The sequence below is a fragment of the Taudactylus pleione genome, unplaced genomic scaffold, assembly GCF_031769625.1.
Source record: "Taudactylus pleione unplaced genomic scaffold, aTauple2 ptg000100l, whole genome shotgun sequence".
Taxonomy (NCBI): Eukaryota; Metazoa; Chordata; class Amphibia; order Anura; family Myobatrachidae; genus Taudactylus; species Taudactylus pleione.
Window position 1 is genome coordinate 13,975,151 of NW_028284502.1, and position 24,945 is coordinate 14,000,095.

General features: G+C 46.8%; 1 protein-coding gene across 1 annotated transcript in view; it reads right to left on the minus strand.

Annotated features, from left to right (window-relative positions):
- The window catches only part of LOC148526379 (solute carrier family 13 member 1-like), a 75,069-nt gene that overhangs the window by 36,147 nt on the left and 13,977 nt on the right, over nucleotides 1–24,945 (minus strand). Inside the window, exons 2-4 of the mRNA XM_088470439.1 lie at nucleotides 13,646–13,774; nucleotides 12,957–13,093; nucleotides 1,366–1,541 (exon numbers count right to left, since the gene is read on the minus strand). Of these exons, the coding sequence (XP_088326565.1) occupies nucleotides 1,366–1,541; nucleotides 12,957–13,093; nucleotides 13,646–13,774 (442 nt within the window). The remainder of the gene's footprint in view (nucleotides 1–1,365; nucleotides 1,542–12,956; nucleotides 13,094–13,645; nucleotides 13,775–24,945) is intronic.

Below are 24,945 nucleotides of genomic sequence, written 5' to 3' on the forward strand. Positions count from 1 at the left end.
CAATGCTAGCGGTACAAACATTTTCTGCACCTTTTTAGGTTTTCTCCTAAACGCCAGTCTGGTGTTCCTGAACTATAGATACCAGCGGTCAGAAAATTATTGGTTTTGGGTGTGACAGCAGCTCAGAGACAAGATGGTCGCCTAATGATGGCAGGTCTTTATAATGCAATGTAACCATGTGCACAAACCCTTAGAGTGGAAGTAACTGGTTATAGTGTCAGGACTAGGGGGATAAATATATTGGGGACTAGAACCATTTGTGAAGTTCTGTGGTGACAATCATTTAATGCCACCTTCAAGTGTAAGTGTATGACAGCCATGAGAAACTTGTTTCTCATTCAATGACTGATGTGATTTTACCATGCAGAGGTTTTTTTCTGTGTTAGTTTACGGCAGGGGTGGGGAACCTTCTTTCTGCCGAGGGCCATTTTGATATATATAACATTATTCGCGGGCCCAGTGCAGGCCACGCCCCCTCCATGGGATGTCACAGGGGCGGGGCCACAATCGCCGACGATTACAGCAATGCCAACAGCATCCTAAGGATGCTCTGGGGAGCTGTAAGGGCAGCGGTGTGACAGCCTGAAGTATCCCAAGGACGCTCCAGATGGCGCTGCTGCATAGATTCTGGCTGCAGGGTGCCATTCTAGGCACCTTGCAACCCAGAAGAGGCTAGCAGAAAAAAGCTCTGAGGGTCAGGCCAAATGATTCCAGGGGCCTTATACGGCCCCCGCACCTGAGGTTCCCCATCCCTGGTTCACGGTCTCACTTTTGTTATGTCATTTCACCTCTTACTTCGGGAGACCCTTTAGGGTGCGAGAGAATGGCCCGATAGATCTGCGGTGCACACTTACACTGTTATGTCATATGTTTTATATTCCTATTTGATCTACCCATCACTGGAACCTCATGGAAACTTCTATAAGACGTCACCTCTCCGCATATCTCAGGGAATCCCAGTGACGTCACAGTGATATCGCTGGGATTCCTAACAACATCACTGCTCTGCATCAAAGTCATAGTGAGCGCAGTGTTACAGTGATTGAGAGGACCCTAGTCACAGGACCTCTGGGCTGTCCCTCAACCAGGCTGCTGCTGTTAACCGACCCAGGCGAATATGCTGCCGCCAATACCGCTCACTGTATAATCATTAATTTAAAAAAATGAACACTTTTGTGTTGACACAATTTAAATCCAGTCATCTCCACGAAAGACAAAATTATAAACCCAAACAGATGGCAGATGGTAACATATTCCTGACGATAACAATCAGCTGTGTGACCCCCAACCTAGTGCAAACTACATTCATCAACAAGAAAACATTGAGTACATTAACTGTAGACATAAAGCAATCATCCCATATACCTTCATTTTTTGGCGGTGGGCTTGGCTTAGTGTCGGTTAAGGCTCGCTCCTCGGGAGTAGCGCTATTTAGTTGGCACAGCACCGCGTCCACAATTGGCATCACCATAGCGGCCGTCGATGTATTGCTTAACCACATGGACAGCAGAGAAGTGCAGCTCATGAATCCCAGTAAGAGCCTGTGACACACAAAAAGGATTGCTCAGCATTAACAACACATCATATTAGTTCATGGGGATGTAGGTACCATCCCGGCTGTCGGGATGACGGCGCTCACAATATCTCGACAGCAGACATAGCTTCCTGCCGAGACCGTTGAGAACAGCCCTAGAACAGGAAAATGTGTTATGCAAAAAAAGTTGCTCTAGTGCAAAATAGTTTTACAGCAGATGTGAATAATTTAGGGCTTTCACCTAGAACCATTGTCAGCAATAAAAATACATTTCAAATGGAAATCTGTAGCTCTCATTCTCTGTAGTTTCAATTTAACAAGACAGCCATAGACTGATCAATAAGATAAATACTAGTATGATGCTGTTCCTAATCAATACACCAGTTTGTTGCTACAATCCCGACATCTGGACCATTACGTCACCGTGTAATGTGACACTAATCTGACTGACGATCACAGACACGTTTTCTCCGTTTCAGCCACGCGAGTCCCCCTGCTTGCTCACAGGTCTGCAGAACTGGCCATATGGATCTGCAATTGAGGAGTCACACAATCACAGCCAAAAACTGTAAGGTCTGTGAAAGCTTCTACTATTATGGTGCATACACACGGTCAGATTTTTCCTTCAGATATGAACGATAACGATTTAAAAATCGTTCAGTCGTTCATATCTGAAGGAAAATCGTTCATATCTGACATGCCTGAACGATGGACGATCAACGATGCGCGTTCCCGATGGTCAGATAACGATTTCTGACATCTGATGTGTTTGCAGTCAGACTTGGACGATTCCATTCATTTTAATGCAGTCAAAAATCGTTCAATCGTTCAAATCGTTCAAAACTTTGGTAAAATCGTTCAAATCGTTCATCTGACAAATCTGACAAGTCTGACAAATCTGACCGTGTGTATGCTCCATTAGTCTCTCTGTTGAGAAATCACAGATTGTGTGCTTAAGGATAATTCTTGATACGGTCACAGAAGCATTTATTACGCTCAGTACAATGCTGTGCTGGCTCTGTAAAAATCTATACTTATCCTCAGGTTGTGCGGATGACAAACACTGCGCACCCAAGTTCAAATTGCACAGCTCAGGCACAGTAACACCAGATATTTTCAAGACGTAAAAGCCGATACTATTGGTCTGTAGATAAAATAAGCACATCTAAGCTTTCTATGTAAATAAACTTGTGGTGCCAGAGGAAGCTTGAACAAAGGCAGAGATAGATTATATATAAAGATAGAGATACCAACCAACATTGATCCGGCACTCAGGTGCGACAAAACTGGTTTACCTGCTCCGGTGCCTTCCGTTTGGAGGAGAAAGCGTCCTCCCCATACATGCAACACAGGATTCGGCACTCGGTGACTTGTGAAAAATATGTAGTGGCATTTAATCAGTCATCAACGTTTCGGGGTAATACACCCCTTTATCAGGATGCAAAAAACATCAGGAGACATAAAAAAAAGTTTATATTTCCTGATGAAAATCATCAGTGTCTGCTGAGATTTTTGCATTTAAAACACAAAAAAAGCTTGACAGCAAAGACAAACATTAGTGAAGGGACATTAGTGAACTGCGTGAGTAAACAGGCGAGTCTTGAGTCTGTAATGTTAATTCTAGGTCCATCACTGGGCAGGGTGCCAGACAGTAAAAAGGGCACTGTAGCGCGCGCCCAAAAATGGGTTATGGCCATGAGAAAAGGGGACGCACTCTTAAGATGCACCCCCTTTTCATCACTCTTGGGGGTGTGCCCAGCACTTAAGGACATGCTGGGCAGCCCCCAAGCTCTCCCCTCACTGTGAATAGTGTTTCACCGCCATTCCCCCCCCCCCCCCCCGCCCCCTTGGGACACTGCGGCCCTTGGGTGGGGATGGTAAACGGCACACCCGGCAGGCTATTTCAGCAGGGCATCGGCAGTTAGGTCAGGGCACATTTTGCCATTTGAAAATCGGGCAGGGCGTAGTGCCCTGCTGAAACAGCCAAGCGGGAAGACTAAGGGGTATATTGACTAAAGTGCGGGTTTTTAGAAGTGGAGATGTTGTCTATAACAACCAATCAGATTCTAGCTATTATCTCCTAGAAGGTACTAGATAAATGTTAAGTACAATCTGATTGGTTGCTATGGGCAACATCTCCACTTCCACAAACCCACAATTTAGTAAATATACCCCTAAGTCTTTTATTAAAGTATTCTAGAATGGAGGTCTCTCGAACTGTGCAAGGAACAGAGTTTCATAGGGTCGGAGCCGCAAAGCTAAAAGCTCGACCCTCAGATTAATTCAGGGAGATTCTAGGTACAACTAATAGTCCTTCATCTACAGATCGCAGTAATTGTGCAGGGCAGTAAGGAATCAGAAGCCGCTTCAGGTACCCTGGGCCCTGGTTATGTAGGGCTTTGAAAGTCATAAAGCCAATCTTGAAATAGATTCTCCATCTTACAGGCAGCCAGTGAAGGGAGCAGAGAATGGGTGTTATGTGGCTGTAACAGGGCTGGTTGGTTAACAGCATGGCAGTTGAATTTTGTACCAGCTGCAAACGATGTAGTTCTTTCGCTGAGAGACCCAGATAGAGAGCATTTCAGTAGTCTAAGCGTGATGATCCAAATGCAGGTAGGACTCTAGGCAGATCTTCTGGGGGAATTAAGGGCCTGATTCAGACCTGCTCCCAAGCGCATAGCGCTCGCAAGCGGGTCGATGGCCGGGCAGTGCGCACGTGCGGCGTGCGCGAGCCCCGTAGCGAGTGAATTTTCACTCGATGCGGGACGCACTACAAGACGGGGCGGCTGTCGATTGTGATTGACAGCTCGCCCCGTTTTGTAGGCATGCAGGGGGGGTGGCTGAAAAAACTGAGGTTTTCCTGAAGGAACGCCTGCCGTTTTTGGGCGGCCCTACTCTATTAGAGCAGGAAGCTCACTGGGGCTTGCGGTGGACGAGACCCTACCACAAGGGTCTCGTCGCAAGCCGGATGGTCGCGACCATCACCTGGCCGCCCGCTAAAGCTGTGGGTGGTCACCCACAGCTTAGCGAGCGGCCTGGAGGCCAGCCCAAAAAAAACAAAAACAGGTCACCCTGATTCAGAGCGAGCGCTCACAAAGAGCGTCCGCCTCTGAATCAGGCCCTAAGTTCTTGATTCTGGCTACGTTCCTCAGATGAAAGAATGAGGGTTTGATTGTGGCTGATACTTGATGTTTAAGTGTCAAGCAACTACCCATGACACCATGAAGATTCTGTACATGTCAGTGTTCGCAAATACGCGCTGTAGCGCGTATTTTACCCCATATCGGGGACTGGGGACCCACTTTTTTAAAGTCCCCGGGGACGCGCTGCGCTGTGGCCAATCCCTGACAGCTGGCTGCAGCACAGCGCGTCCCCCTGCAGTAACAGACACAACGCTGTCTGTTAGAGCAGCCAATGAGAGTCAGATAGACTCTCATTGGCTGCTGCTGTAGAAAGCCGTGCTGGGATCAAGTGTCTGATCCCAGCATAGGCACAGCGTCCGTGCCCGGCGCTGGGACAGTGTTTGTTCCCAGCGCCGGGTAAGCCACCGCGGCTCGCCGCGTCAATGCCCCGCCCACTCGCGGCATCTTGAATAGACGCTGCTGAGCGGAAATACGATCAGTCCGTCGGCGGAGGGGAGGAGTGAAGACCTCCCGAAGAGAAGAGTGGCGCGGCAACAGTTCCGGCAGCCGCGCAAGAGGCCAGAAGACGGCGTGATCAAGAAGGAAGAGGCGGTGCCGCTGGCCAGGACAGGCCAGCGACAGAAGACTGAAGCTGAGGACCGAAGAGGACTGCGGGGGAGGAAAGCAAAAGAGCTAACGGAGCTCCCCCCCGCAGCCTCTTCCACCGTACCGGTAGGCGGCCTTGGGCCACCGGTCTTTTTTCACTCCTTCCTAGACCACCAGGGTTGTCGGGCACTAGGCCCTTGGGATGAATTCAGGCAATAGGCCTGTGGGTCTCTAGGCGGGCACAAGGCCCGGGCAACATAGGGGGCATTAGACCCAATTGAAGGTATATGCCCCCCAAATAGGTGTGTGACTTGGGCATTAGGCCCAGGTCACTAGAGGGCCCACGTATTTGCCCTTTAGTGGCTTGGGCCTAATGCCCAGGTCACTCACACCTTTTAGGGGGGCAGATACCTTCATTGAACTGCGGACTGCACAGGGGGACCTCTCCTGGGGGCACTGCACAGGGGGACCTCTCCTGGGGGCACTGCACAGGGGGACTTCTCCTTGGGGCACTGCACAGGTGGACTTCTCCTGGGGGCACTGCACAGGGGGACTTCTCCTGGGGGCACTGCACAGGGGGACCTCTCCTGGGGGCACTGCACAGGGGGACCTCTCCTGGGGGCACTGCACAGGGGGACCGCTCCTGGGGGCACTGCACAGGTGGAAAGTAATATTACCTGAAAGATCATGGAGGCATTAAAACATGCATTTAAGAGGCTTGTGGGGATATCTGATGCTGTTGGGGGTATCAGATCTGCATTTTAGGGGCATGTGGGGAGGTCTGAGGCATATGGGGAGCTCTAAAGCATCAATTATGATGGGACCCAGAAATGGTCAGTTAGGACCCCATTTTTCTAAAGTGGTGGGTCCCTGGGACCCACAAATTTTGTCGCTCACCGCGATCACTGCATGTTCAGAGTTTTGTAATTCTGAACCCCCAAGCGCAAGTCCAGTTGGTTGGTTAAGCTGCAGTCTTGTCCTTTGATGGTGAACTCCTGTCATAAGGACCTCTGTTTTATCAGGATTCAGTCACAGTCAACTGGCACTCATCCACTCCTGGAGCTCAGATAGTCATTTAAGGTTGTTTATTGGGTTCTCAATACCCGGAGCAACGGAGAGGTATAGCTGTGTAGCATCTGCATAGCAGTGGTAGATATATGTATATATGGTATACATACAAACACACGCGCACACACACACAGAAAAACCTATATCATGTGCTCTCTCAAAGTTAATATTTCCAATATTAGTCCAGTAATCCACTTATCCAAATAGACTAAGAGGGTTTGCTGCTCCCCAGGGATAATCCCTTGCCAGCACAGGATCCAAATAGTAATGAAACACAACATTTCCTTGGAGGTGCCAATATTGTACTTGTTTGCAATAGCAAATAGTTTTTCTGTAACCTCAAATTATATTCCGATCCAAAGGAGGTTGGCATGCTCGTATCTTCGCAAGAAACTGACGGGATACTTCTTCGCCTGTTGAATTCTAAAACGAGACCTTCGCTCCAGAGACACCCAGTGAGATGGCCAAACTGTCTCTCTGTACACTTCATCCAAATGCTTTTATTGCCATAATAATAGAATTATAAATGTTCTTGGAAAAATCTTAAAACATCCTTACATTGACGCACATTCCATGTAGTCTGAAACATAATTGGGATTGCTGGTATTCACATGCTGTCCTACCCTTTTCAGGGTGTGAGCTCTAGTCAGCAATTGTTCCCACTAGTTATCTGTCCCGCACGTTAAACCCAACGTGTTTTGTCAAAGCGACTTCCTCAGGGGTGTGTCTTACAGAAAAAAAACAAATGTCTCTTATGTAAAGATTTCATGACATAAGACACTTGTCAGGCTGTGGTCACATCCCATACGATCACGCCAAGTAAGTGGTTAACAAGCAAAACAAAAATAAGTCTCGCCATTAAAAAAAGAAAACTCTGGACACAAGCAAAAATTAAAACAACTCTTAAAACTCAATGTAACAGACACTTTTGGATACATGTCAAAGTATATATATATATATCTACAAACTTAACAAAAGAACATGCATATCATCTCTTGAGAGTGTGGAATCATAAATATAAAAATATTGCATGGTTAATACACAAATACAAAAACAACTGAAATAAATACAAATATAAAAGTACTAGTTGAAGTACCCGACGTTGCCTGGGTTTAAATCTTCAGGTTATTAAGTTTTATTATGTGAGGTTGTCTACATCCATCCAGTAAAAGGCCCAGAATAGGCTCCCTGAGTCAAAGTTCTGCCCAGCATACACCAACGGGACCCCGACCCCCCTAAAACGTACCCAGGATTCAACTAGACCACCTCACGTTGGTTTCATCCCAATCGGTGCTGGGGTGTCCGAATGTATAACCGAACGGACAAACAGACCAATTCACTTTATATATTAGATCTAGAGCACTGGTTCCATATGGTGCTAACCTTATTCACAGAGTAACACCAACCACAGACATGTGCATAGAAAAATACACAATCCAAGCCCTTTGGGAACACCTATGAGTGTATATTAAAAGCAGTTCATCAGCTGCACCAAAAAAAATAAAAATTCCACCCTTTTCTTAACGTTTTATGGGAGGATTGAAGGTCAGTACTACTCTGTTTTTATATTTGAGATCAATATTGCTGAATTTACAAACTATGAAATTCTGAAGAACAACCATAGTGCCGAATTGCATTGGAAAAAACTAACAATTTATTTCTACAGAAAACTCACATTTGACAAAATTAATGAAAGCATATCACCACAAAGTGGTATCTCCCTGAATAAACCAGATCCCCGGTATCCAAGCCATATCCAGAGCCAGATGGTAAAATGTCAGAATGAACAAGTCTTGGGCACCTTTTTAACGGAATGGGTATGAAATACCGCTGGCCGCATTCCCGTCAGCGGCAGCAGAGTGCGACGCAGCGGAAGCCCGACAGCGCTGGAAATCCCGATCGTGGATAGGTAAGTATCCACTAACCTAACCCCCCTAACCCTCCTTAGGAGTGCCTAACCCTAACTTCCCCAAGTGCATAACCCTAACCACCCCCTTCCCCGCTGCCTAAACCTAAGTCCCCCGGGGGGGTGCCTAACCCTAAGTCCCCCCCGGGGGTGCCTAATCCTAACCCTCCCTCCCCCTAGCCTAACCCTAACCCTCCCGGGGGGGTGCCTAACTCTAAGTCCCCCCCGGGAGCCCTAAACCTAACCCTCCCCCCCCAGCGGCTGTCCGCTCGCGGCATCACTACGATCGTGATGCCGGGCGCCGGTCTCCCGGAGTCGAGGAAATGCGGGCGTCTACATGTAGACGCCCGGCATTTCACCCTTGCCGGGATAAGACAGTCGGGAAGCCGGCTGCCGGTATATAGGCAGTCGGCTTCCCGATTGCTTCCCTTTTTAACACAGGCAGGTCAGCAAACAGATGTCAATTGCTCCCATACATTACCAGGTTTTAATTCCAACCAGCCAGATTGGACAAATGTCTGACAGATAATTGTATAGTACATGCCCTGCTTAAATAATATATTTCACACAATTAAATAGTGATTTGAGAGCTACGCAATTAAAATGTAAATACAGTACAATAGAAATGTTCAGAGAAGGTTTCTCACAGTTGCAGACTAATAGCACATAAAATCAATGAATTGACCTGCACAGCTCACACTTTGTGAGTAATGATTTGGTTCTTCACCCAAATCTGTATGACAACTTTTACATCTAATTCCAAGGGCTCATTTCAACATAGGGCCGTATTCAATTAGCGGCGAAAATATCGACTGAGCATCGTCCGATCATATCGCACCCGCGATAATTTATCGCAATTTTATAGTGAGAAACAGGAGAAAAGTTTTCTCCATCAGACCTGGAGAAAAATAAAAAAACAAAATCCCTATGTTTGCCTAAAAATTTGGGGATTTCTTTCAGAACTCCTTGGTTAAAAAACGACCCTTCAAATTTTTGTCAAAAAAAACAAAACATTGAAAATGGGTTTAAAGTATTGGGTCAGGTTTTTCGGGGGCCATATGGATGTGACAAGTGTTTTAAACATCACAGGTGGTCGCAGCAGTGTCTATATCAGATTTGTGTACATATACCTACTACATTAATTCCAGATCAATGGTATCATTAATACCTTCAGATTTTAAAGACTTTATTTTCAGTATCCACATTGCTTCTTGTTTACATATATTCTTAAAGCGATCCCCTCCTCTTGATGTAATCCCAATATGCTCTATATTATACCAACCACTTTTAAACTAGCTGCACCACCATTATGTACGAGATGGCATAATTAGCTCAGATAGTTTGTGTACAGTATGAGGAGTCCCCATGACTGCACCTCCTCGCCAGCCCTGGTATTTTGTGCCCCCTGACTAATCAATCATCCCAAACCGAGGAAGATTGCATATAGAAATGTGAAGTATTTATGTACACAGCTTCTCACTCACTGGAGGGTTACAGTAGGCTCACTTCCCTATACTGACCTATAGGAGGGTGCTTCACCTACCCAACATGACCTGTCCACTGCACAGGTTTCTGAGTACCCCCACACAGTGGGAAGGGGTACTCAGAAACCCTCCCTCTGCATATGCTACTAGTCAGATGGTCCCTCAGCTCAGCCTGACCATACATGGTGACCTAGTCAGAGGTCATAGTGACCTCTGACCTCCTCCCCTGCCAGTCATCTCTGCCTACTGTGATGTAATAAAGCCATTGCTAGTCTCTCTTATATAAACTAACCCCAGCAGGCTACTGTCATATCTTCAGCTATATAGCAAAGATAATCGAAATGCGTTCAGCAAAACTCTTTAACCCCTGTGACTCTGCCAAATTGGCACAAATATCGGCCTGTGGCACCCCGATATGAGCTTGTGCCACAACAGCTTGTTGTCCCTCCTTCACCACGCATTGTGCCTCCTCTGACTCTGCCTATGCAGCTCGCACCTCAGCCTGTGCCACTTGTAACTCAGAAGGTGCCGCCCCATCACCGGCAACCACCTCGGCCCAAGCCACCATCAACTCTGCCTGTGACAGCTGCTGCTCGGATTGTGTCACCTCCACCACGGCATGTGATGCTTTCAGCTCGGCAGGTGCCGCCCCAACATCGGCAACCACCTCGGGCTGTGCCGCCAGCAAAGCCTGTGCCATTACCAAGTCAGTCTGTGACATCTGCAGCTCAGCCTGTGCCACTCAAACCTTTGCCATCCCCATATGAGGCCCCACATCGGCCTACGGTGTCCCCATATTTCTCTAAGGCGCGCCCTGTATTTCCCCCACATCAACCTGTGCGGCGGCCTGCACCTCCACCTAGGCCGCCCACAGCCCAGCCCGTGGTTTCCCCATATCAGCCCCCAAACTGGCCGCTGCCATCCCCGTATCGCCCCCCTGCAAGAGCCAAAAATTAACACCTGCCCGTGGAGCCACAACAATAACATGTGGCAACCTAACTTCGGCCTGTGGAACCTTAACATCGGACCATGGAATCTGTAATACACTGAGGTGTCATTTATGACAGCAAACTGTCCGGATAGTGAAGAAAAGATGAAAGAACTGGCGGTAAGCAGAGGGTGCACTTCACACCAAAGATAAGTTATGATATCAATAGTTTTTAAAATTTAAGAGTAAACTTTATTAATATTATTAATTGTTCTTCCCTTTCTTAATCATTTTAGATGTATGAGACTGTTCTTAGTGGATACACTGAATTACTCAGAGAACCTTCTCAGAGGAAACCTGATCCTGGAACAAAGTTGTGACATGCAGATGTGGGCACAGCAAGGCAACAAATCAGGATTACAGCTGATAAATCGGATACTAAATAAAACTTTTCTGCTTTTCACTTAAAATACCAATCTATCTAGCATCATTTATGTCTTTACTCAGTGTAAGAGGGAGGAGGTATCGGGAATGTATTTAGGATACGTGGTAATATTATTATTATAAAGATGCATTTTTTTCATCTGCTTCTGCAGATTTGATTGGATCCAGCTCTAGTGTTCCCGCTAGGTTGTTTCAGCGGGGCGCCGCGCCCTGCCCTAATTCTGAAGGGTAGGAAGCACCCTGCCCTCCTGCGCGGCACCCCGCTGAAACAGTCTGCGGGTTCTGTCCTCCACCCGCAGGTCGCAGTGTCCCGTGGGTGGGGAAAACGGCAGAGCAGCGGTCACCACCGGTGAAGGGACGCCGGGTGCATGCACCCGGCATCCATTCACAGTGACAGCAGCGCTTAGGGGCTGCCCGGCATGTCCGTAAGTGCCAGCACGTCCCCAAGAGTGACGAAAAGGGGGATGCGTCATAAAGACACACCCCGTATTCATTGGCCATGCCCCCTTTTTGGGCGCGCACCAATGTGCCCTAGCACTAGGTCCGGCGCCCTGCCTGCCGCTGGACCTAGAGTGAACACTACATCTCGGAATCGGTATGAAATACCGCTGTCCCTCTGGCCGGCAGTTCGAATCCCGGGCGTGGCAGGCCGACAGAAGCAGAGATCCCGGCAGCGGAAGCCTGACAGCGCTGGAAATCCCAATCTTCCGCAGGTAAGTAAGAACTAACCCCCTAACCCTAACCCACCTTAAGGGTGCCTAACCCTAACCCATCTTAAGGGTGCCTAACCCGAACCTCCCCCCCAAGTGCCTAACCGTAATCCCCCCTCTAAGTGCCTAACCCTAACCCACCTTAGGGGTGCCTAACCCTAACCTCCCCCGCAAGTGCCTAAACCTAATCCCACCTGTAAGTGCCTAACCCTAACCCCGGGGGGGGTGCCTAACCCTAAATTCGTAATCCTAACACTCCCTCCCCCTAGCCTAACCCTAAGTCCCCCCCCGGGTGCCCTAAACCTAACCCCCCCCCCCCCCCCCCGCGGCTGTCCGCTCGCAGTGCCAGGGCATCCCTTCGATCGGGATACCGGGCGCCTGTCTCCCGGCGTCAGGAAAATGACAGGCGTCTAGATATAGATGCCTGTCATTTAACCCTCGCCAGGATAGAGCAGTCGGGAAGCCGGCTGTCGGGATTAAGACAGCTGGTTTCCCGAATGCATCCCCTACAGCTCTGATATATGTAACCATGTTTGTATGTGTGTGTATACATCTTCAAGTAAAGGTTATGTATTTTATTTTTTTCTGTGGGAGCCTATGTGTTTGTTTTTTCTTATTAGGGGGTCTATGTGTTTGTCTTTTTTTCACGTGAAGCATTTTATGTTACATCTACTCCACAGGTTCTCAAACTCGGTCCTCAGGACCCCAAACAGTGCATGTTTTCCAGGTATCCTCACAGAATCACAGGTGAAATAATTAGCTCCATCTGTGGATCTATTAAAATGTGTCAGTGAGTAATGACTACACCTGTGAACCTGCTGGGTGACCTGTAAAATGTGACCTGTGTGGGGTCCTGAGGACCGAGTTTGAGAACCACTGATCTACTCCATGGCAACTGTCACCAGTGTCTTGCTTAGCTGATAAAAAACAAGCTGGTTGTAACTGGCTTTATATGAAAGTCACTACTTCTGCTTGTGACATAGGATAAAGGATACTAGCCACTGTACCGCCAATTTTTAACAGGTGTTGTTATTAGTATTCTGGAACCATGATAAGCAAAGTCTCAGTGTACACAGGTTAATTGTCTATTGGATATTGACACGTTCCAGCAAGCAGAGAGCACTTAAAGCTACATAGAACAGAGCGCACATTACCAGCTGGGCTGGCTTCCCACAGACAGTACCATCCAAAGTGCTATTCGTTTATGTAAATTCCACTTCTGGATTGAAGTTGCCAGACAAACAACACCAAACAGCAGCAAGTGGATGTCTTTGAAGTATTCTGATGCCACCTGCAATAAAAAAAAAAAAAATGCAGTGTTGTTATACATCTCCCGGGGGCTTGTACACAAGGGGGGGGGGGAAGTAGTCACTTTGTCGAAGTCAATATGTCGACAATCTATATGTGGACGGGACAATGATGGCATCATTATGCCGACACAGTTGTTAGTGACAGCAGTTTAACAGTTATTGTTGGCAATATAAATTTAAACATGATTGTAAAGCATCATGTTTAAAATTATACTGCCGAGACGGTTAAGATGCTGTAGCTAACACTGCAGCCATGTCGGCATAATGACGTTGGCATTGTCCCATCCACTTATCTTTTTGTCAACATTTGAATTGTCGAAAAATCGTATATATTACTTTTTTTATTGTGTACTTTATATTAGACTAATTAAGATATTTATGCTGATTTGTGTATGGTACGAGAGGAGCACCATTTCAGGTTGCACTGCAGGCAAATGCCTAAATGATAACAAACACTATAGTGGTATATAAATAAAGTCACTATTACATTCAGGATAATGAGGTTCTAGCGGGGGAAACCTGTAATCACCAACCTCACTGGATTTCAGGATGCCGAACAATGGAAACAGAAATGCAGGAACCAGCGCTGCAGCACCCAGGGGAATGGCCTCTGAGATCCAGAACGCGGCGGTGATCAGTAATATATACGCACATGCTGCTTCCTGAAAACACACAGAAAATAAAGTTACAATATGGATCGTGAAAATGCACCCATTCCCTACTCAAGGTGGAGCTAGGCTGTTTGTAGGTGGGAAGAACGCCTTCAAAAGACAATATACTTTATTTAAAGCATCATTAGAACACTCTTTATTGGTTACCTATGCATATAGAAAAGAGCAAAGAGAAAAACATGAATTTAGGAATTTCCTTAGTAATTCTCTAGTGAAATGGTATAGCCAACTAAAATATATTACACCACTAAAAGCAAATAAAGGCAATACTTAGCTAAGTAACAAACAAATGTGCATAAAATAACTAGAGCATAAAATGCCATGTAAAGATTTATTGTTTTATTTTTTTTGTCAGCACACTGCAACTTGGGCCCTCATTCAGAGGCGGTCGCAAGAAGCGAGCGCATACTCTGAATGAGGGCGGCCGCTTGCCTTTTCAAGTGCGGCCTCCTGGTCACTAGCTAAGCTGTGGGTTACCAACCACAGCTTTAGCGACCGACCAGGTTGATGGTCTAGATGGTCAAGACCATCGCGACCATCGGGGCTTGCGACGAGACCCTAAGGTTGGGTATCGGCAACCGCAAGCCCCAGGGAGCTTCCTGCTCTGATCGAGCATGAAGCTCCTGACATCACTGCTGATGTCAGTGCGGCCGCCCACAAAACGGCAGGCGTTCCTTAAGGCACACCTCCGTTTGTGAAACCACCCCCCCGTCACGCGTACAAAACGGGTCGAGCTGTCAATCACCATCGACAGCCGCCCCTTTTGTAGTGAGCTCCGGAGCGAGAGAATTTCTCTCTCGCTCCGGGGCTTGCGCGCGCGCAGGACCTGAACATCAACCCGGTTGCGAGCGCTCATCGCTTGCGACCGGGTCTGAATGAGGTCCTTGGTCTCATACTTTTCTACTCTCCTGGATTGTCAGAGAGACTCTCGAATTTCACGGAGTCCCTAGAGGAGTGGACAGGGGCTCTATGATAATTTGCTGCAAATCATCTTGGTCATGCATCCTGCTAGGAGATGGAGAGTAGGAAAGTATGACTAGGGTACATTTTTTCATTAGCAGCCAAATAACCAACCAGCATGTTTTTGGAGTCACCATCCACTCAGTTCAGTGTTAAGCTATGTAACCCACATATGAGTAGAATTGTATTTACCTATCCTGCTCCTACGCCTCTTATGTCCAGCACAGGGCTTCCTACTGCACGGAGCAGTCAGAAAACAAATGGGGTAGTGGTAAGGGCTACAAATGATGCCTTGGGGGCGTAAAATGGCACAGCAATTTCCATATAGAGGCCCCCATTTATCAACGATATTTATCCACATTAGCGCTCACTAAAGGGGTTATGCCAGATTTCTGGATTTAATAAACAGCAGTAATCTAAGATTATCGCTGTTTGTCAAGCATCGCTCTTGCCATCTTTTAGATGGCGAGAGCGAAGTGAGCTCCATTGCCTGCAATGGAGACCCCGCGGTGCCTTTCCGGCTTCAGCGAAGCTTTCCAGGCACTGCCAGATCCCAGTGTCATGCACATGTGCAGACAGACCTTCGTGCATGCGTATTACACCGGAGCCCAGCGCTGGCAGCGTTAGGCTGCCAGCAGCCCAGCAGAGGACCTCGTTGGAGGGGTAAATATTATTAAATGCCAGTACATTTTTTGTTTGTATCAAAGTGAAACCAAAACGAAAAATGTTACTGGTGTTTAATATCATTGATAAATGGGGGCCTGTATGTTTACATTCAGTGATAATAGGCCTAGATCAGGATTATGTCCAGGGGCCAGGTTTGGTAGATTATTATTAATATATATATATATATATATATATAATATATATATATATATATATATATATATATATATATAGTTTGTTTTCCTGTGCGGAAGGATGCACTCTCTGGGGTTTTTTTTAAATCTTTTTATTCATCTTCAGACATCATATTGAAACGAAGAAAATCTTGTTTTCGTGGTCGACATAGCTCAGCATAGCGGGGGTAGTTTGGAGCCTCGACACGCTATGAGCCGCGCGGAAGTTATGCCTTTCCTTCAGGTATATGATTACAGGTTATAATGTTCCTCTATGGATCTTTTAAGTCTGGCCATACTCCGTGAAATTGTTATCGAGATATTGTTATTTGCGGTCCCCAGTGTTTGTTGTTTATTATCTTGTCGAATTGAGGTCTTGAGAAAGGTACATGATTGTACCGAAACGTCGACCATGAAAACAGGATTTTCTTTGTTTCAATATGATGTCTGAAGATGAATAAAAAAAATTTTTTTAAAAAACCAGAGAGTGCATCCTTCCGCACAGGAAATCTAACTTTATTTTGGGACCCAGTCGTCCTTGGAAGCACCCTGAAGATGACAAGCTTAAGTTGCGAGTGCAGGACTTTTGGCGATATATATATATATATATATATATGGCGCCACAAAAGGTTTCTGCAGTGCCTTATGGTGTGTACACACTATACAGATATATCTGCAGATGATGGTTGTTCACACTGAACAACCATCATCTGTGTCTGCCTGCAGGTCCCGGTGGCCAGGGGGCGTGTTGGGGGAGTGTCCCAGCAGGTGGGAGGCGTGTCACTCCCCCCTCCTCACGGCTGCCACTGTGTGTGTACGGGCGGTCGGCACCTGCCGGTGGACAGATATGTCTGCACACGATACCCCTCCTCTCTTAAAACGCCCCTGTGCGGATATATGTGCAATGTCCCACAGTATATGTCTAGTTAAATTACAGTGTGTTATACAATTACATGTCCTTCACCAAGAACAAAGTGCCCCCAAAATCCCCGAAAAGGTTACTGAAATATTGACAGCTATGTAAACATTATTGCTTATAACATTATAGATATAACACCAGCATATTCTGTAGAACCTTTACAATTGGAAACATGCACGGTAATTAAACAAGACTGGGTATGAACAGTCAGAAAGGTAAGAGAGCCCTGCTTGCAATCTTACAATCTATAGGGAAATAGGAGTTAGATACTTGAAGCACCACATGTTGTATATTGGTCCAGCCATACTGCAAAGGAAAAAAGTGCTTTGTGGGATTATATAAATAGGATCCAAACCTAATTGTTTGGCTCCCAAGGTCCTGCAGCCAAGCTTCAGCCTGTCCAGTCCCCAATATTCAGTTTACCCTTAAAGTTTGGGATAAGGTAAAATTTACCTACAGACTCGCACTTTACCTTCCCCCCCTAATTCCAATATGGCAGCACCAGTTATTCCTTGTGGGCTGTAACAACACCATGGCAGTGCTATTATTTTGACTGATTTGTCCAAATCATGGGGAACTTTAAGCCATTCTCTTTTCGATATATTCAAGATAGTAGTACGTGGAAGTCAAATCCTATCAATAAAAAACATCAGTAAGAATCCGGATAATATAATCATGCATGTCTGTGATGCAGCCGGTATGCAATAGGAAAGCCGGCGCACGTAAGCCCGACAGCCGGCTTCCCGACTGCTTTATCCCGGTGAGGGTTAAATGACAGGTGTCTAATTCTAGACGCCTGTCATTTTACCGACGCCGGGAGGCCGGCATCCCGATCGAAGTGATCCCGGGCAACGCTGCGTACAGGCGTGGGGGGGGGGGGTTAGGTTTAGGGCTCCAGGGGGGGACTTAGGGTTAGGCATCCCCCCGGGAGGTTAGGGTTAGGCTAGGGGGGAGGGTTAGGATTAGGCACCCCCGGGGGGGGGACTTAGGGTTAGGCACCCCCCCGGGAGACTTAGGTTTAGGCGGCGGGGAAGGGGGGGGGTTAGGTTTAGGCACTTAAAAGGAGGAATTAGGGTTAGGCACTGGGGGGAAGGTTAGGGTTAGGCACCTCTAAGGAGGGGTAGGGGGGTTAGATTAGGTTAGAACATACTTACCTGTGGACGATCGGGATTTTCAGCCGTGTCGGCCTGCCGCTGCCGGGATTTGAACCGCCTGACTTGTGTCCGACGGTAATTCATATGTATTCCGATACAGTCAAGTCCCGAGTTACAAAGAATTGGAAGCATACTATACAGATCCCCCCTCAAAAATCAAAATTAATACAGTGACCACACTTCCCAAAACTTGGACTCTCTGGTACTGACCAATGCAGGGACTGGCAGAGAATTACGTGTAATGTTAATAAATTAATACATGTCAGGGATTTGTCACTGTGATCAGTTATAAGTAACATACAGCAGCACATAGCAGATAGACTTTATAGCAAAATGCAAGAAAATGCCATACTTGCCTACCCTCCCGAAACCGAAAGGAGGCTACCAAATATCGCGTGGTGCTCCGGGCCGCACGGAAATGTGAACAAGTCTCCCGAAGACTTGGGCCACCTGGCCGCGGCTGCCCACTCCCAGCGATGACGTCATTTGCATTGAATCATGATCTCGGCATTGCATAGTGGGCGGCGGGGATACGATGACGCGATTGTGTCGTCATGCCTAAGAGCCGCCCACCTCCGCCGAGACCCGTCCCCTGCAGTGCCGATCTGGCTGCCTTCTCCCGGAGGAGGCAGCCAAAAGGTCGGCAAGTATGGAAAATGCATTATCGCCCGATATAATGTGTACCGGCTTATGTCCGCAGCAGATTATGGGGTCTATTTATCAAGCAGTGAAAAATTTAGTGAAGTGGACCATGGCAACCAATCAGCTCCTACCTATTATTTTATAGACTGTACTTAATAAATGTTACTTCAAAGCTGATTGGTTGCCAAGGGCAACTTCTCCACTGGTGCGCTTCACTAAGTTTTTCACTGCTTGATAAATAGACCCCATAATCTGCTGAAAACTTTATTACTTAATTGTTCACACAAAGTTGAGACACGTTCCTCAGGAATCCTCTTACCGGCTGGTCTCTAACAAGAGTAAATATCGTCTCCAAACACTTTTACATAACCAAAAGAGTTGAGGTTGATATTTGTTTTTAGTAGATACTTTAGGGCTAATTCTAAGTCAGACGCAAAGTGGCTGCTATTGTGGGAAGCTGCGGCAAGCCAAATTTAGGGGGAGATGTACTTTTTGTTTTGGAGAGAGATAAAGTGGAGAGAGATAAGGTACCACCCGATCAGATCCCAACTGCTGTGTTTGACAAATTACAGTTAGGAGCCGACTGGTTGGTACTTTATCTCCGTCCACTTTATCACTCGCCAAGGCTTAGTACATCTCCCCCCTCTTTACCTTATGCTAATGCATAGGGCTGATGCGGGAATCTGTACAGCTTCAAGCCGCTCCGCCCACTGTTATTCCGCCCACAGCCGCAAGTCGTCATTAGCATCGGCACTTGTGCCAGCCCCATGCTGGGCGTAGGAAAGATCCATCGGATATGTGGCTCTCTGTCACTGTACGTGCAATTCCTTTCTTTGGTGCCTCCCACTGCGATGGAAATGCATGCGCAGTACGTGTGTGTACTCTTTAGCGTAATGAGTCAGGCCATGTGTATCCATTTTTTAACCACTTAACTGACAATTTATTTTCGACAAAACCGCGCACAAATTGTCAGGTTTTTTTTAGAAATTTAACTAAGTTTAAAAAGTACTTTTAAAAGTATATTTAAAAAATAAAAAAAAAATGTATATATAATATAAAACTAGGGGATGTTTTGAATCACCCCCAACCGCTCTATCCATAGACCCCCACTGTAATTTACCGTTCCACCCCACATGAAAATAGCCGCCCCCCAACCCCCTAGTTATGATACTTATATTATAATATATATATAAAAACATTTTTAGGATAAACCCTCCCCCCCCCCCCAGATGCACAAATATTATAAAAGTCTGTATAACAGTTCCCTCCCCGTAGGGCCAAAAGATCCCCCCCCCATGACTTAGCCCCACCTCCTCACCTTAGCAGTCCGCAGCGGAGTGTGAGGCAGGGGGGGACCAATCATCTGCTGCTGGGGTGCTCAGAGCGGAACTATGTTCCCCTCCTCGCACTTTACCATTGTCACAGACCGCTGCATCACTTACGGGGGGCAGAGGAGACGGAGCAGGACGGATCTCCTCCTAAAGCCGGAGGATTGAGCGGGCTGCGTGGTCGCATGTAACGAGACCTTGCCAGATGAAGCACTTCTGGCTCCGGTGCATTACATGCGACCACGCCAATTAAGTGGTTTAAAAAAAGAAAAAGAGCCAAAAACACCAACTCCACCCCTTTACCTCATTCTGCAAAATGAAATGAATACATGAATTCCTGCATTGTTCTGCTGCTCAAAGACACTTCCCTACTGCAACCTTCACTCCACCTTACCGCCTATGTACGGATGCATTTATGCTACTGTGCAGCTCTGCGGTCAGGACTGCAGGGCTGTGTTAGCAAAGATCAGCAGATTGCAGATAAAAAGGTATCTACATTTATTGTAACATGTTACTTGTAATGCGCTGTGCACAGTTGCAGAATCGACAGTTTATGAGAAACGCATTGGGACTATGCACTTACAGGAATATATAAGGAATTGCCATCTTCTAGGAAATTAATTAGCAATTATACTGACCTAGCAATATGCCTGGTAAGAAATGAACAGTTCTTTGTTTACAATCAATGCACCCCAGATGGTATGCGTGTATTTCTAAAAAGGGGTTTAGGATTGCAAACTGGTTTGGGTGGTAGATCTAAGGAAGAAGACAGTTCAGCTCCTTTGAAATGTAAGATGTATTATTTTTTATAATTTATGGGACAGTTGCAGGCTTGCCTACCCTCCCGATTTGACCCATCCAGCCCCCCGCGCAGTATTGATAGAAACCCCCGCAGCAGGGGGGGCGGCAGTGACGTGATTCAAGCTGAACTCCACCTACTGCTTCACAATGCTGTTAATTTCGGCATTAAGAAGAGAGGGCGGGGTCACGATGACGCGGTCACGCCCCAGGCCCTCCCCCAATACTTTATCATTGCCTGGCCACGCCCCCCTGCTGTATGCAGACATTCAGCTTCCTCCCGGAAGGAGGGAGCTGAATGTCGGAAAGTATGCAGGTGTCTGTGTTCTAGCCCTAGAGGTCTCAAGCACAAAGGAGTACCACCCACCACTGAGACAATGTTAAATGTATGTATGCACAGGGCATGCACTTAGCTTGATTGGTTGTGGGACCCAGGGGCGGGCTTTTACCCCCTGTGGTACTGTGTGTTAGAATGGGATAAAAACAGTGCCTGCAAGTCAGAAGTGTGTATGTATCCTCTGAACATCAAGGATTGTACTTCAGTAACATCTGTATGCTGTGATCTGTCCCAAGCTCTTAGGCTGCATACACATCAGAACAGTATGTACGGTACCCTAGCCGTCCCAAGGCCCGATGCAATGATATGGGAGTCGGCCGTACGCTGGGCCTGATTCAGAGCCGCTCGTAAGCGGCCGCTCGTTCGCTCTGAGCGATGGTAGCACAACTGCGCATGCGTATGGGTCATAATGCGCATCAGCAAAACAGTCATTGCGGTTGGAAATCGTGCGCTCGCAAAACAGCGAGGGGCTGCTAATTTCATTGACAGAATGTACCGTTTGTGTGTGGTAACAGGGGAAGGTGCTTGAAAATGGTGGAGTGGAGATCCGAAAGCGGCGTGCCAAACGGTCAAAAGGGCGTTTAATGGGAGTGCATAATTAGTAAAGGAGCGTCATCGATCACGTCACTTGGTTGTCTTTTAGCCTGAACTGCTCGCTGTGATAGTGGTAAGAAAAACCTACCACAAGCACTGCGAGCAGTTCAGATGCCTTTCGATGTACCCGATTCATCTAATAAATACTGGAGATGACATGTGATGCAAACGGCAAAGGGGCGTCTTTACAAAATAGCGAGCGCATTTTTAGTTCGCTCGCTCAGACATAGAGGCATCAACAAACCGCAAAGAGCGAGCGCTTAATTTAAATAGCCGGCCCCTTTTTTGGAACGACCGTCCACAAATAGCGTCCGGCTCTGAATCAGGCCCACACTGCACAATCTGGTATACGACCGCACAATATAGCCTTCCATCCTCCACTTACCTGCATGCGGTTGTCAGGGACGACGCATCTGACGTGCAGCAGCGACAGGATGGTCAGCGCAAGTCATCCCTGCACCATGCCGGTGAGCATCTTGTCTGCACTTAACCGGAATATAGAACAGCGGAATGAGGACTGGACACCACAGGGTTATCCCCTATAAATCGCAGCGAACACCGCCACTCTCGGGCTCTCGATGAAGGACTGATCACGGACATTTAGAACACAGGAGGACAAGATTACACAGGTGCGGGACACCGCAGCCTGTTAAAACAAAGTCTCACTGTATTTCCCTAGACCAGTTCCTATCACTATTCACAGTGACAACATCTAAGACTGACAGTGAAACTGGATTAGAACATTTTTAGCTATTAAATAATACATCTCTCACTCACACATTCCACAGCTCCAGTAATCTATCAACCGCATTAGCATGAAATAGTGGTTTTACTAATAAAATACAAGTAACATTAATTAAACACCATTTCTTGTTCCTTTATTTTTATTTGCATATTACCAGCTTGTGCCAATGGATGAACAGTATTAGTATAGTCACATTTTTATAGCCGTAAGAGAAGAAGCGCAGATGTCTTAATGTTACTTATAATGTGCCTTTAAAACAGAGATTGGGATCAACTCTGTTCTAAGGGGCTGATTCAGAGGCGCACACTATTGGTGTGCACTCGCTCTGAATCAGGGCGTCCCTATTTTTTTTTTAATTCCGGTCTCCAGGCCGCACGCACAAATGTGGGTCACCACTCACAGCTTGTGCGAGCAGCCTGGCGATGGTCACGATTATTGCAACCATCGGCATTGCGAGGAGACCCTTGTGATGTCAGTAGGGCCGCCCACAAACGGCAAGCGTTCCTTCGGGAACGCCTCCGTTTGTTCAGCCACCCCCCCTACCCGCCTACAAAATGGGGCGTCGACAGCCGCCCCGTTTTGCTGCGAGCTCCGGAGCGACTGAAGGTCTCACTCGCTCCGGGGCTCGAGCATGTGCGCACTGGGCAACCATCGACCCGCTTGCGAGCGCTATGCGTTCGCGAGCTAGTCTGAATCAGGCCTTAATTCTGCATCTATACTAGATTAACACAAGAGCAAAGAGCAGGTTCCTATTGATTTTCACTTGTTGGTTCGCCTTCTGGCAGACCTCTAGCTTCAGGTTTGTCTGGCACCACAGCCTCCTGTGTTGCTACGATAACCTGATTGTGCTCAACTAGAGTAGACTCGTGAAATACGGCCCCCAATGGGCGATTTGTTTGTCTTAACTTAGCATGCCACTGTTTTGTGTGACCTGTTGGACTTACGAGTCATCAGTACACAACATTTTCTTTGGTGTCAAGAATGTATTGGTGCTGATATCAGGTCGCTGCGGCAACAACGGTCACTTTTTGGTTGTACACAACACACCGACCCCTTGCAAAATGGACTCTGTATCCTCTTTTGTCAAGAGCACTCGCAGCTATTATGTTAGTGCCTAGATCAGGGACAAACAGTATCCTTTCCATATCAGTGACAACTTCCTTTGCGAGTCGATGTACCAGCATTCCATCCTGCAACTGTCTGTTACATTTAAAGCTGAATAGTTTCATTTGTCACGCTTCTTTTGCTGTGCATCACTTGCATCCCTCACACACATTCCGATTTTTTACACGATCTGGACGATTCCGACGCAATGGAACGATAGATCGTGTAAAAAATGCCGAAATCGTTCGTCCCCATTCACGATCACGATGCGCGTCCCCGCTGGTCGCACATCGCATCGTCAGATCTGACGTGCTGTAGGGCAGATCTGACAATCTAGGACACGATGCCCTGTAAATAGTCTGGATGCAGGAGAGATTGCATGAAGATTGGACTCCAAATTGTGTGCAGAGCTGCCAGGGAGAGTTTCAAGGGAAATCATACACATCGGGTGATCGTGAGCACATCGCTATTTACGTCCCAACTAGTACTTAGGTTTTTTAGATACAAAAAAAGGGTGCTTTTTTATTATTATTTTTTTGTCCGTTGTATCCAATTAAACCCCATTTTTACGGCCAAAAACACTTAGGTCTGGGACTTTTCGCAGATCCTATGTATTTTCACTCCTGGAAAAAAGGGCTTCTTATAACGGATTTGGTTTCTCCTGCACCGGAGCCATTTCACTGCTGTGTTAGACTGTGCTGGATGTGTTCGTTTGGAGTGGAAAGTAACTAATCTTCTGTAACCGTTAAGCTTATAAAATACAGCATTTACCACCTGCTACAAGCATTGCACTGGAGAAAGATGATGAAGTAGAGCTTGCAACCATTACGTTTATTATGCTGAAGGATATGGAGGAGTGTCAATAAAGTTTTCTTGTTCTATCACCACAAGAAAGTCTGGCACCCAACATTTGTTTAATGCACTGCACCTGTAGTCCATACAGTATGTCTTCCCTCTATCAGCTATTTTGTGCTAAGCACCCAAGAATTTGGGGGCCCGGCTGGTGGTGGATGCTATACCTATACCATAGCAGAGGAGGGCCACTGTAAGGGGGGGTGGGGGGTAGGTGAGACATATTTTGGACCACAGCACCAGTAGGGTTTAGGGTTTCACAACTTTCCCATGAATTATGGAATTCACATGCTGTTCCACAGCTAAGTCTATTGTCCCCTTGGCCCTATCCACTTTATCAGGATTTGGATTATCACCTGGATGATTTTGTGAAATTCCACAACTTTGCCCACTTCAGCTGCATCTCCATAGCACCATAGCAGACATCCACGAGGCGTAGTTCTCTGAACCTCTCAGTTTGGTGAAAGTCATACTTGCAGCTGCACAGTCATTGTTCTGTATATGCTGATTCAAATACAGGAACTTATTGTTTACTTCACACTTGGGGCGCCTAGACCCATAACCTATTGATATAGCCTATTGGGGTGATGCCAATAGGATGGAAGCAGATGTGAAAGTGACTGTTAGGCCACACAGAGAGTCCTCAATCACGATGCTGGGTTTATTAGTAAATAGAAGGTAACAGAGTAACAGCAGCAATACAGTATATACAGAATATATACAGTGGTGATGCAGGATGACAGCAGTATTGCAGTTGGATATCTCACCTCAGGAGCTAGATACCCAGGTTGAGTCTCCCATATCCAAATATTCTGAAATACGGAATAATTTTGGCATGCCTGAGATAATGAAACCTTTGATTTTTGATGGTTCAATGTACACAAACTTTG